This window comes from Lutjanus erythropterus, chromosome 12 (assembly GCF_056507025.1).
Source record: "Lutjanus erythropterus isolate fLutEry1 chromosome 12, fLutEry1.hap2, whole genome shotgun sequence".
NCBI lineage: Eukaryota > Metazoa > Chordata > Actinopteri > Lutjaniformes > Lutjanidae > Lutjanus > Lutjanus erythropterus.
Genome location: NC_139328.1, coordinates 35,093,497 through 35,106,929, shown reverse-complemented (window position 1 = coordinate 35,106,929; position 13,433 = coordinate 35,093,497). Strand labels below are relative to the sequence as shown.

General features: G+C 37.3%; 2 protein-coding genes across 7 annotated transcripts in view; both read right to left on the bottom strand.

The window, feature by feature from the left end:
• The window catches only part of depdc5 (DEP domain containing 5, GATOR1 subcomplex subunit), a 31,212-nt gene extending 27,947 nt beyond the window's left edge, over window positions 1-3,265 (bottom strand). For all 6 annotated transcript variants that reach the window (XM_084732303.1, XM_084732306.1, XM_084732307.1 and 3 more), the window contains exons 1-4: window positions 2,993-3,265; window positions 1,247-1,314; window positions 1,061-1,148; window positions 909-955 (exon numbers count right to left, since the gene is read on the bottom strand). In XM_084732303.1, the coding sequence (XP_084588429.1) occupies window positions 909-955; window positions 1,061-1,148; window positions 1,247-1,304 (193 nt within the window). In that variant the 5' untranslated portion in view covers window positions 1,305-1,314; window positions 2,993-3,265. The remainder of the gene's footprint in view (window positions 1-908; window positions 956-1,060; window positions 1,149-1,246; window positions 1,315-2,992) is intronic.
• Window positions 3,266-5,229: 1,964 nt separating this feature from the next.
• Window positions 5,230-13,174, bottom strand: rab36 (RAB36, member RAS oncogene family). Its single transcript, XM_084732246.1, has 11 exons — window positions 13,028-13,174; window positions 12,085-12,162; window positions 9,991-10,082; window positions 9,801-9,875; window positions 8,709-8,810; window positions 8,558-8,622; window positions 8,392-8,443; window positions 7,053-7,134; window positions 6,889-6,979; window positions 6,659-6,772; window positions 5,230-5,301 (listed from the first exon to the last, which is right to left on the bottom strand). Exons 2-11 carry the CDS (start codon window positions 12,154-12,156, stop codon window positions 5,237-5,239), a joined length of 810 nt encoding a protein of 269 aa, XP_084588372.1. The 5' UTR covers window positions 12,157-12,162; window positions 13,028-13,174; the 3' UTR covers window positions 5,230-5,236.
• Between the last annotated feature and the right edge of the window lie 259 nt (window positions 13,175-13,433).

The window sequence follows — 13,433 nt, the reverse complement described above, 5'->3', positions numbered from 1 at the left end:
TCTCAATTGCTCAATTCATTTTTGGTCAATGGTGAAAAATGCCCATCACAGTTTCCTGAAGGCCCAAGTGATGTATTCAGATTGCTTGATATATGCAACTTTTTTAAAGTGAGGTTGTAAAAGGTGCTTATCCATAGTCAGTGTATTATCTACAGTGGTTGGAGGTCACCACACCCCCAGTTTGGAGAAGCAACAGGAGTACCAGAGTAGGAAGCCCAGCAATGTACTTTTAAGGACAGGGTCTGCTGCAAAACATATTCTAGAAACCCCCCAAAATGTCAATAAGTGTACACCATATTTTGAATATTTTCATTGCTTTATCTTGCTGCTAGGCAACCTTCTCCAACGGGAAGCTAAAATTAAATCATACAGCACTATCTCCCCGCCACTGCATTCCTTGGACAAAAACAATTTTATCTCACAGAACATGGGTGTTGCTCCATCAGCTAGCTTGTTTGTGTTACTGTGTAACTTTGGTAAATCCAAACTAACCTTCTAAAGCACCAACGTCACACAATAACACAAATAAACTAGAAGTAGAAGCAGACCAGCCAAAGGAGTCTAGGGGCTTTGAAGAGTGATGTAAAAGCTTATATATCAGTGGTTTTCCCGGGGGCTACCCGAAGGCAGGGTAAATTGGTTAAAATATTCTAAATACATAATACAATTATTTTTTTAAGGTGTATAAATATTTTTTGTTGCTGACCCTGTCCACAGCAATACATGGCTTAGCTTCCATTCCAGTACTCCTGCTGCTTCTCCAAACAGGTAACATGCCAACCGCCATCTACTGTAATACACTGACTATGGACAAATACCTCACACAACCACACTTCAAAAATTCTAAACTTCCCAGAAATATTGCAAACACGTGGCTACACACAATGCTTAGATCATACTTCATTTACCTTTCTGAAGGTCTTCTTTTAGGCTTTTCACTTGCAGCAGGAGAGGACTGGGAATTTCAAAATACAGATTATAGGGTCAGTCGTGGAAAAATATATAAAGAGAAACACATCAGTGAAGCTGTAACACTGAGTTTCACGCTGTGCAAGCTCACCTGTATTCATCTGTGGGGTGCGCGATCTCGATTATATCCCTCAGACTGACTTGAGGGAAGACTTTTGGGTTGACAACCAACTCATCATCTGTTCAAAGGAAAAGTTTGATTGAAAAACAATCTGACAGAAATCTTTCAAAAGAGAAACATTAATTAAGGCTTCATGAATTGTAAGTTCTTGCTTACCACTTCCACCAAAACCCTTCTTGTGCAGGACAAGCTTGTACGACTTGTTAGTCTTCATGATGAACCAGCTGGGGAATAAAATCGTGAGTTGAAAAGCAGAGCAGAAAAGCAGAGATGAAACTATAAAAATGTCATATCTTTGTGCTGATAATGATCAGAGGGTAATGATACAGACAAGCATTTCACCAAGATTAAATTGAAAACCTCTCAACGACCTGACATGGCATCATGTCCTTTGAGATGTCAATGTTTTCAGCAACACCAAACAAACCCATGTTGCATGCTGCACCTGTGTCTGGGAGACTGTTGCTAACTTGACTGATGTTGGACAGTAATCAGACACAATTTAAATGGTTAAAACACAAAACATAATACTAACCATCCCAAATCTTGGTGTGGTTTAATGTGAAACTGGTAAATGTTTCATCTCTATTTGCAAGAAAACACATGACAAATTAGCCTTTGTGCATATTTGGGCTGTCTCTTTTATTGTCCTACCATGTTAAAGGGAAAATTCACCACTTTTTAAGTGGATGTCTAGTCATTGTTGATGGTAAATGTAGTCAATCAAAACAATAAATTCCTCAGTACTGCTATATTGACCAAAAAAGCTGAGTTCTCCTGCTTGTGGAACCATGCTTGCAGTGCCTATATGTACCAGGATGCGCTGCAACCAAGCTTCCATGGCCCTAACCCATGTTGCCGTGCATCACCACTCAAGCCCATAGCTATTACTTTGTGGACCAGAACAGTGTTAGGTGACTCATCTATACTCATCTAGCTTGCCGTGTGGCTAGAAATCCAAGCTAAAATAGTCTGTAATTCTTTCTTAAAGGAACAGTTCCCCCAAAAATTAAAATTCAGTCATTATCTACTCACCGTCATGCCAACTGAATCTCCCAAGCGATGTAAGTGTAAGCCCTGACATGCCAAGCTGATTTGAAAGACTTCATTTACACCATGATTTTAGCCTGACTCTTCACTGTAGACTGATGTGAATGGCATGTTGGGACTTTAGAACATTTGGATTACACCAGAGAAGCAGTGTGGAAGCATTTTCTCCTTTTTTGGTTGCTTTTTACATTTGAAAAATGGTCACCATTCACTTACATTGTTTGGGAGATTCTCCAATGCTGTTTTCTTGTGAAGTGTTTTGTGGACTAAAAAAACTAAACCTGACCTTCAATCTGCATGAGGGTGAGTAGTTTAATTTTTGGGTGAAGTGTCCCTTTAACACCAACAATATCACTGTGATATCACTAGATACAGGAAGAACAGAATTTGCAGGAAGGGGACTCAATTTTCTGTCAATGTAGCAGCAGTGAGAAATTTATTGCTTAAACTAACCACATGTACCATCACCACTGACTTCACATCCTCATAAAAAGTGGCCCCTTTAATCTCAATTACCATATATAGATAGTAATTCTACATACTTGATTAATTTAACTTCATTTTCTCATAGTCTTCTACACAATGGTGCAGGTGTGGTGAGCAAGGACAACTAATCCCAAATTCGAGTTTAGAATGAGGTAAAGTTGTTGGAACTTCTACACTAAATGCTGACCCATGATGGGCTGTCAGTCAGGCTTTTGCAAAGCTGTAACGCTCTCTTTCTCACTCACTTACAATGACGTGCATATTTATTATGATAACTTATTTTTAAGTATTTATTAAAACATTATGCAACATGACTTAAAACAACTGAACACATACGTGCTACAGTACATATAGCATTAAACGTACCCGTGCAGTCACTCCTCCACAGCTCGAACTCCTAGCAGCTCAAACTGCCCTGGGATGTTGACATATGCTATCCTAGCATTTGACTAATTTGAGACAACGTAACTCTACAGCTCGTGAACCAGCATTACATTAACTAACACTAGTTCCAACATTACACTAACTACTCGTATATCCATATAGTTGAAATAAGCTACAACCACCGTTGTGAGAGTGGATACAGAAGCAGTTTGCTAGCTAACTAGCTGCTCACACTGGTCGGACTTCCTCCAAAACATGGGATGTGTGATGTGATTGGTCCGCAGTCGTCCAGAGAGTATCAGCGAAGTAAGAGGACTCACTCTGCTCATTTCTATCTTCGCCACAGTTGGAAGATTAAAGTGCAAGGATTTTTTTTTTCTGTATAACCCAGTATACCTACAAATGTAAGAAATCCTGGTCATATTCAGTGATGGAGAAAATATTCAGAACCTTTACTTCAGTAAAAAGTACTAATAACACACAGCAAAAATATTCCATTACAGGTATAAGTCCTGCATTGAAAGTGTAATTTAGTTAAAAGCATGTAAGTACACTCAGTACAATTTACTTAAAAATAAGCCTATTAAAAGTACTCACTGCAGAAAAATGTTCCATGTGACTGATCTATTATTAAGTAATACATCATGAAATTATTATTACTCATGTATTAATATAAAAGTGGGATTTTACTGTTGTAGCTTGTTGAGATGTAGCTAGTTCCTAACTATTTTGTATATTGATTATGGATTCATCTGCCGATTATTTTCTCCATTAATTGATTGACTGGTTTGTAAAAATTCTGAAAATACAGAGAAATGCCATCACAATTATCTAGAGCCAGTAATCCTGCTTTTGTCCAACCAATGGTCAAGAAATCAAAATTATTTTTAAAAAATCAATATTGAACATGTAAAAAAAAAAAAAAAAGCTGGGAAGCTGGATCCATAAAATGTTTCTGTATTAAGAACAATTTAAAAGATTCTCAAAATAGTTATCACTTTTTTTCTGTCAGTTGACTGTCTACTAATCTACTAATCATTTCAGCTGTACTGAATTGTAGTGGAGTAGAAACAGACAGTGGCGAAGAAAATCGTGATAGTAAATAGTGAAATACAAATACCTCACATTTGTACCTAAGTACAGTTCTTGAGTACATGGTTACATTCCATCATTTTCATATTCCAGTTGGACACAAAGACATACCATTAGGATGTGATGCAAAATTATATTTCATTCTGTTTTGTTTAAATACCTGCACCACTACATCAAGTAAAAGCAAAATATAAAAATATGGTATATGATCAGTGTTCTTCAGTAGATTAAAAAGTCCTGATCATTAAGGTATACTTAATGTATACTTAAGGTATTTTAAGTACATAGCTATACCTCACTATCCTAAATATTATCATGACAGAACAGTTCAGACAGCTGATAAACCACTTTATTTAATAATAATAGGCTTTGACAACAATACTGGTCTCATGAACAGAATCAACCTATTACTTTTTATAATAATTTCATAATAATGTTGTGACCATTCATAACAATATTGTGACCATAATATATGTTGAGTTGATAGTGATTTACATTTTTATTATATAATAGTAAACATAGACATTGGATTTGTGCCACTGGTTCTGCCAAATTCCAGCCTATAGATTTTCATTAAACTTTTATCTGTATACAACCCGCAATAATGGGGTGAAACATATTCCACAACAATACTGTATGAAGAAACTCATACCAGGGACAATATTGGCCTGTCTTATATGAGTCCTGTCCACCTGTTCACCTCTGAAATTAATGATCTAATGGAGTTTGTATTTTACAGATATTGCAGAATTGGCAAATACTACATGAGAAGATACACTGAAGTGATTGTAATCAGATTTGTTATTGCCATAGTATAGCATTCTTATCTTAGGTTTACCATGGTCTAATATATATATATTTTTTGACAACTTGTAATTTTTCTTTACTTTTAGCACATAAAAAATGTCAAATTCATAAGATTTTGTTTAAGTAAAAAAATCCATTGCTAATGACTTTAATCCATTAACAACTGTCTCTCAGGAACACATGATGGTCTAACCTTTTGCAAAGTAAACACCAGAAGATATGGCAGTTGTGATGACTCGAGAAACCTAGTGGAACATGTCCTAAGGCACATTTCAATGTGGTGGAGCATGGTCAATTGCTGTTATTTCTGCAGCTGAACCTCTCTGTTCACCGGCAGCAGCTTCTCTTCACTTCTTGGGGTGTGGCCTCCTCCAGGTTGGCACGATCTGATTCTATCAAGGTAAACATTTTTCTATAGTTAGACCGTGGGTGTGCTCTGTTGATGGCAACTGAGCTGTTAGTATGTTTGTTCACATGGCCAGAATAATCTGATGGATGCTACCTAAGTCCCACCCCTTTTTGCAGTTGAGTAAGCTTGATACCCAGCAGACCCTCAGTCAACTTTCTCCTCTCCTGTATGATTTTTTTGCCAGGATGACAACATCATGGCTAGTACTTGCTGCCTTCGTTGGTTTGGGTCTTTTGGGTTGGGTTGGTAGGTTATGGGCAAATATGGGAAGGTTATCTAGAAATCACAATATTAAAGTAACATAACTTGATTACTTTTCTGTTACTTTTGAATTACTTCTGATGTTAGCAATTGTGTGGTTGACGCTAGTGGTTGTTCTGTGTAGGTAATGTTAGCAGCCTGTCAGTGTAGCTAATGTTAGGGGTATATCTGTGTAGCTAACGTTAGCTGTTGGTCTGTACAGCTAAGGCTAGCAGGGTTAGGTAGGTAGCAGCTAGGGATTATGTAGCTAACTGTAGCGTTTTGTTTGTTTAGCAAACATTAGTGGTTGGTCTGAATTTCCACCCAGTGAAAGTATTTTTTCTCCGACTACTGGAGTGGTGTTGACACTTGTGAAGTGTTGTAATGTGTGTACTGAACATGTTAGTATATCATTCTTAAATTTGTAAACAGTTACCTTTTTGACATAATTATGTAATCCTGTTAGATGTCCCAAGTCTTGTTATGGCTAGGTTTAGGCATGAGGGGTGTGGTTGGGTAGGGTTAGAGTAGGAATATCAGGGTAACTCAATCAGAGGCAGGGTAGTGCAGGAAAAAAATTGCATTACAAAACATCTTAGGTTAGCTATTGCTAGCTAAATGCTACCAAGCTAGCTAGCTAATCTAAATAAATCATTAGTTAGCTAGTTACATCTGATAGCTAATGTTAGCAAAATGCCAAGTAACAAGCTAGCTACATCAATTCTTAGCTAGCTAGTTAGCTAGTGTTTTGCTAACATTAACTAACTTAAGATGCGACTATATGTCACTTTAACGTGGTCACCCAGCAACATCTTTTAATCAGCTTCAAAATTTGGTTTTCTTTTCAACATCAACAAGGCTTGCACATAAGTACAGGAAACAGGAAAGGAGAAAGTTCCACAGAGTACCATGATTGCTCAACTGTTCCTGGAGCACAAAGCAAAAAGGGGCGGGACTTAGGATTGGTAACATTGAGATGAATCAGTTTTGTCCTTAGGGTCTTTGTGTGCTACCTTTTTACCTTAAGGTATTCCATGTTATAAACATTTTTCTACATTTAATCCACATCTCTGCTTGGTAGGAGTTAAGTCATTACTTACTGATGCTATTTCCAAGTCCAATGCTAGCGGGGACGCCGTTCTCCATGTCTGTCAGCATGCATTTCTCAAAGGCCAAAGCTGCCACCCTGAAGAAAAATCCCTCCACATTCTCCCCTGAAAAGAAGAAAAAAATCCAGAAATGCTTTCTGCATTGCTCAGAATCACTGTATTTTCTGCATGCTGTCTTAATGTACCACACAGCACTGACAACTGTGAAATCTTGGCTTTACCTGTTTTAGCCGAAACAGCCCAAAATTCTGCCTGCATTTCTGTTGCTATCCTGATGGCATCTTTTTCAGTCCTCTGTCTTTCCTCTGAGGGCTTAAGAACAAGACAGGTGAGTACTAGAAGAAAACTGCAAAATATTCACATATACACTATAAAATATACTCACCAGCAGGTCAGTCTTTGTGCCAACCAAGAAGAAGAAACAAGAGTCAGGCTCATTGTCTTTCATGGCGTCCTCCAACCATTGGCTATGTAGATAAAAAAAAGGCCTATCTTACAGTGCAACAAACTCTTGTAGTTGATTTTAGAATATTTGAATTTTACTGAATATATATATAATTTTTAGTGAGTTGCTGATTTGCAAATACTGCAATGTTTGCAGACAGTGATCAAGACCAACTGCTCAAATATGTCTTGGCTAGACTTTTAGCCTAATTCCAGATCTCTGAATCATCACCCACATGTCCAATTTGTCCAGTGATCCAAATATGAATTAAGTGCAATAAAATGCTAATACTGTCTGATTTATCATGCTATAGACTTGTGACTTAAAGGGACAATTTGTCCCAGAATTAAAAATACATATTTTCCCTCTGGCCTGTTGTGCTATTTGTCCATCTATACTGTTTTGGTGTGAGTTATCTAGTTTTGATATAAGGAGATATCAGCGGTGGATATGTCTGCCTTCTCTCCAGTATAATGAAACTAGATGGCACTAGTCCTGTGGTGTTCAAAGTACCAAAAAATACATTTGAAAACTCAACAGCAATGTCTCTTTCCAGGAATCATGACCTGGTTGATCAAAATAAACCACAGACCTTGTTGTGAGCAGTTTCATGTAGGTACTACTTTCTGTCTGTAATAGAATTGACCAGAACTACTTCAGAATCTATCGGAAATACTTTATAGTTCCAACATGACACTGCACACAAAGGGTCTGTTGATTATCTTGAGTAACTGGGCCATGATTTTCAGAAAGAGACACTGGTTTTGAATTTTCTGAATGTATTTTTGGTGCTTTGAACACAAAAAGCCACATGTCATTCCATCCCATTATATTGGAAAGAAGGCAGACATCTCCACCACCGATATCTCCAAAATTCTGCAGCTTACACCACAAAAAAATCTAGATGGATTAACAGCACTACAGGCCAGGGGAAAATATGTATTTTTGATTTGGGGGTAACCTGTCCCTTTAAGGTATGGTTAAATTAGTCTTTCATTTAATAAAATTGCCCCACATCAGCCCAGGATGTGATGTCATAGCTCTGACGTGATTGACAAAAATGACAAATAGATATTGACCAGAAGATCACAAACTGTAAACAGTGTATGGCACTGATGATGCAGTTTGTAGTCTGGTATTGCAATATTGGACTGAACAGGGTGACACCACACTGCTAGAATAATAAAATATTCCATTAGCAAACACAGTGCATCACTGTTTCTATTGTAGACTTTTCACAACTTTAGAATAATCCCAGTGATAATGTTAGTAGACCTACCTTGTATGATCAAGGGACTTAATGTCTGCCATGTCAAAGACTGTGATAATGACTGGAAAAGATGAAAAAGTTAAAGCAGTATTAGTTTGCACCAGCTAAAACACAAAATGGCCTCACCTACAGACGAATCAGACATATAACCATCTTCGTTACAGCAGCTTCTTACCCTGAGCACCTCTGTAGTACGGAGAAGCGATGCACTTGAACTTTTCCTGCCCAGCAGTATCCCAGCTATACAAAAGTAAACATGAATGGTTAAAAAAACCCAAGACAATCTAAAGTTGTATATGTGCAGGATAACTTATCAAACTACTCACATCTGAAGGGAGAAAGGTACTCCAGATATCTCAAACCTCTCGATCTCAAAGTCCACACCTATGGTGGCCTTGTAGTCTCTGTCAAATACATCTTTACAAAACCTGAAAAGAGCAGAAACAAATCTAGTTTGTTTCTTCTTTTTGACAGTGGTGTTCAGAACTCAGACTCACTTCAACAGTAGAAGCATGTTAATACAGTATAGGAAAGAGATATTTTCTAAACTTTCTACAGAACTTTTGCAGTTTTATTACAGTACTATGTGGTGTTGCAGTGTGTGTGTTATATCATGTTCAGTCTTAGCATTGAGACCCTCAAAATAAATCAAGATAATCTGATGATTAGCAGGATAAGAAAACAGAAAAACATTTCTGCAGCAGAAAATTGGTCCGATTTTTCTAATCTTTGCCCTTTGCTTGTAAATGACTGGATAATATATTGCATCTTTAAGCCCCTAAAAAGTCCAAATTACTCTGCAATTGGACTGGCCTCCACCCACAGTCACATGCAGCCTGTTATGAAGAGTTGCAGATGACATGGGCTCACTCTAAAGGGATAGTTAGGATTTTTGAAGTGGGTTGTATGAGGTACTTATCCACAGTCAGTGTGTTACCTACAGTAGGCGGCCGACAAGCCCCCAGTTTGGAGAAGCAGCAGGAGTACCAGTGTAGGAAGCTAAGCAATGTACTCTATATTTAGAATATTTTCACGTCTTTAACTTGACACCAGATAGTCTTTTCTGATGGAAAACCGCTATTATATAAGCCAAATATTGCTCTTTTTTGCTGAGGCAGGCTCATTTTACAAAATCAGTAATTTCACCTCCAGAACACGGGAGTTGCTGGTCTTCTGCCGCCTTGATCTGTTAGTTTGTTTGTGTTACTGTGTGATATTGGTGAATCTGAACTAGCTTTTTAAAACACAGGAGTCTGATAATAACACAAACTAACTAACCGATCAAGGCAGCAGTAGACCAGCAACTCCTTGGTTTTGAGGAAAAATTACTATATGCTGACAGTAAAACTGATCTGGTTCTGATACTGTGGTCTCAGTTATATGGTTATGTATTCATTAGATAATTATTGATAAAGTACCTATTAATGAGGCAGGTCTTCCCCACACTGAAGTCTCCAACTACCACAACTTTTGACATTTTCTGTTGGTCCCTCCTTTAAAAAAAAAAGACAGCAGTTATTTTTTTAAATTAGCGACACATAAATGTTTCAACGTAATGCTCAAAGAAAGCAAAGAATGACGCATCAACCCTGAAGTTTTTAGACTCACGGCTGATGCCTGGCGGCTCTGTCTTTACAGGCTGCTTTAACCTGAACGTCCCAGTCTTTCCTCAGCTGTATAGAAGCCCCGGGTGTGTAGCACTGAAAAGAACATCACCATATACGACTGACATTTATTGACTGATTTGACGACTGGCTGAACAAAGGCAGTAACCACCTGTTATAATAAAGACTGAGTCAACAGCCATGCCAGAGGCTCTGTGAGGCTGTGTGTAGACATCAGCATGTTAATACACTGAAGGACAAACACCAAAAAAGGTAAGGTTGAAAGGTAACTTTGGTACTTTTCAATTTGGACTCTATTTTCCCATGATTTTGTGTTTAAGTAGAGACAACTAAAAGGGACTAGGCTTGATAACAAATCATTTCCAATGCAATTAGACTTTTAGACAAGTTCTTGCTGGGTTTAAATACTTACAGCCCATAGAAAAGTGAGTACACAGGAAAGACGCACCCTTATTCCATAGATTCTTCCTAAAGGACCAGATGGCATTTGTTGCTGCAGTTTTTATGGTTGGCAGAAGTTATGTCTAAAAAAGTTATATGTGGCAATATATTCATGATTCCATATCAAGTCATAGTTATTTAATTAGCAAGGAGACTGAGGCTATGGAGCAGAAATGATGGGCCAATTATTTCTTTTTTGCCTACAAATAATTCTTCTGTTGCTAAGTTCCCTATTAATAAATTAAGTATTAGTATATATTAGTAATAAATTAATTTCATTTTATATTTTTATTTTCCATCAATAAAAAAACAGCTGCAGTGACTGTACTGTAAAGCATACCTTTGGGATTTCTAGATACCCTGGTACACCATCATACCTTAATACCACCCCAGCCCAATAGGGAATACGCTTTTTGTTTTGTTTTTATTTATATCTTATGTCGAGTTTGAATGTAGTGTGTTTAATGATGATAAAATTACTGTTTCTGTGAAGGGATTTTGGATGCGTTTGGCAAAAACAATAAAGCAGATGTTTCTCATTAAAATTATGAGTGCAGCCCTAATCCACATTAGTCACTTAGACATAAGTGATAAATATATTTAAAAAAATGCAAATTAAAACACAGGAAAATGGGTCCAGGTTGAAAAATACATAAGTTATCCTTTAATTGTGTTCAAAAGCTATTTGAGATGTTGAATCTTAACATCACAATTCAAGATATATTAGGATTACTCTGGTACTGGCAGGTAGATATGGCAGAAACACTAGCAGGATTCTCAAGCAAACAAGGATTGACAGCTACACTGAGGACATGTGAGTTGACCCCATCAGAAGCTAAAGCTATATCATAGATTCCTGTCCAAATAAAGAGCATTAAAGCTACTAGAACTTTGATACTGACTGATTTTGCAGGTCCCTTTGGACAAGCATAGGGCTGCACAATATAATAAAAATGTCATATTGTGATTATTTTGACTGAAATTACAACAGCGACCATTTCTATCTTAATAACCATGAAATGTAATGGCAAAAATAAAGGTTTTTGCCATTACATTTAAGGTTAAAGCTTTTAACTGGCTAACATACTACTCACTGCAACTTTGCCTGGGAAAAGCCAGGTGACAGGCATTCAGAATACATATACATATATATATATATATATATGTATACATATATATATATATATATATATATATATATATATATATATATATATATATATATATATATATATATATATATATATGTATACCAACTTTTCTAGTGGATGGCCTTATTTGCTCATGTAGGTCACATAGAGGCATCAATATTAAAATGACACTGTTTGATTACTAGTAAACTCCTTGTAGTACATTTAAGGTATTATTTGAAGAGGATTCAGAGGGCAGGAGGATATAGTGACTGAGTCCGTGTAGTTAGCTGACTGCAACAGCCCATAATTTCCCAGAGTGCAGTGCTCTGACACTGATTTAACCATCTAAGAAACTTAGGTAGAAGTCACACATTTCCAATAAATTTAACATAACATCCTCTGGACTGTTGCTCCCACCATTTGAACCACAGTGATCTCACTGTGAAAGACAGGGCTTTTCCTGGACTTGGATTAAACTAGGGCAAAAGAAAAACAGGGTGTACCTTTGGAAATTCCCAGATGACCCTGTCTCTGCCGATGGGTGGTGGGAACGGCATCATCCTGTTATTGTGCATGACAGCCTGTGAGGGAACGTGTAACAGGAGTTAGCTTGATCTAATTCAGTTTAATACAAAGCACTCCTTCAACATCTGTATGTGTGCATTTTTACTAAGGTCATATGTTGTTTGAATCAAATACAGCATTTAGATTAGAGCATTAGATCCCACATTATGATTCTCCTCTTCTTCTTGGGAAGATGGCATCCACGATGTTGCCATAGATATAGAATATATACATATTCATATGTAACTCTATATTTATGGATGCTGCATTGCTGCCAAGAATGATGATGATTATCATTTAGCATCAAGATACTAACATACAGTTTGTACAATGTGTATGACAGACCAACAAAGATGGCTGCTAGCACTCATCAGTAACAACATATAACCTTTCATTGTGAGTGCTGAAGACTGGTTGGGACATTCAAAACACGAGTATTCAAGCTATTTTAGTTTTAGAAGATGCTAGGGTGCTGCTGCACTGTGAAGTTATCCAGTAAAAGTGCGGAAGTTAGGTGACGTTGCCTTCAAAATAAAAGCAGGCTGAGAAAAGATAAATAAAAACTGTGATAGTATCTATACTTCCCCCTTTCGGCACATTCTTTCTTTATTATTTTTTTTCTCTCTTTTTTTTAAATCTTCCACCTGACCCAAAAAATGTAGTACATGGTGCTAGCTAACGTTGTAAACAAGAGGAAGGGTTTTAGTTTGAAGGTTTTAAACAGAAGTCTTCTCACATTTTGTTTTGCGTACTGTGACACCGGCGGCCACAGGCAGATAACACAACTAACCCCACCACTTATTATTCCACACGGGTTTTTTTTCCTTTGTAAAATGACGGTGTGTTGCACTGTGTTTAAAGCTGTGAATGACTTGTACTCACCACAGATGAAATTGCGTTAAATATCTCCTCGACCTCTCTGACTGTCGCTTGCTGCAGTTACCAGCCCGGACGCTGTTTCTTGAGGAGCTCGTTTCCATGACAACCATACCCTTTCCCGTGTCACGTGATAATTGGACTCCTACTGCATGTGGTAAAAAAAAAAAAAAAAAAAAGAGGGGTGGGCGATATAGGATCCATAAATTCCCTATTAAAGAAAACAATATTTTTCCAACAATAGATGATTGTGAGCCTTTCGCTAGCAACTGTTAACATGCATACCTGTTTTAGCAATAACTACAACATTACACATTACATGGCGATAGGTTACAAAATGTATGTATGTAATGTATGTAATGCATCTCTCCTTTCGACTCTCCTTCCGGTACTTCGTGATAATTTGTGGCAT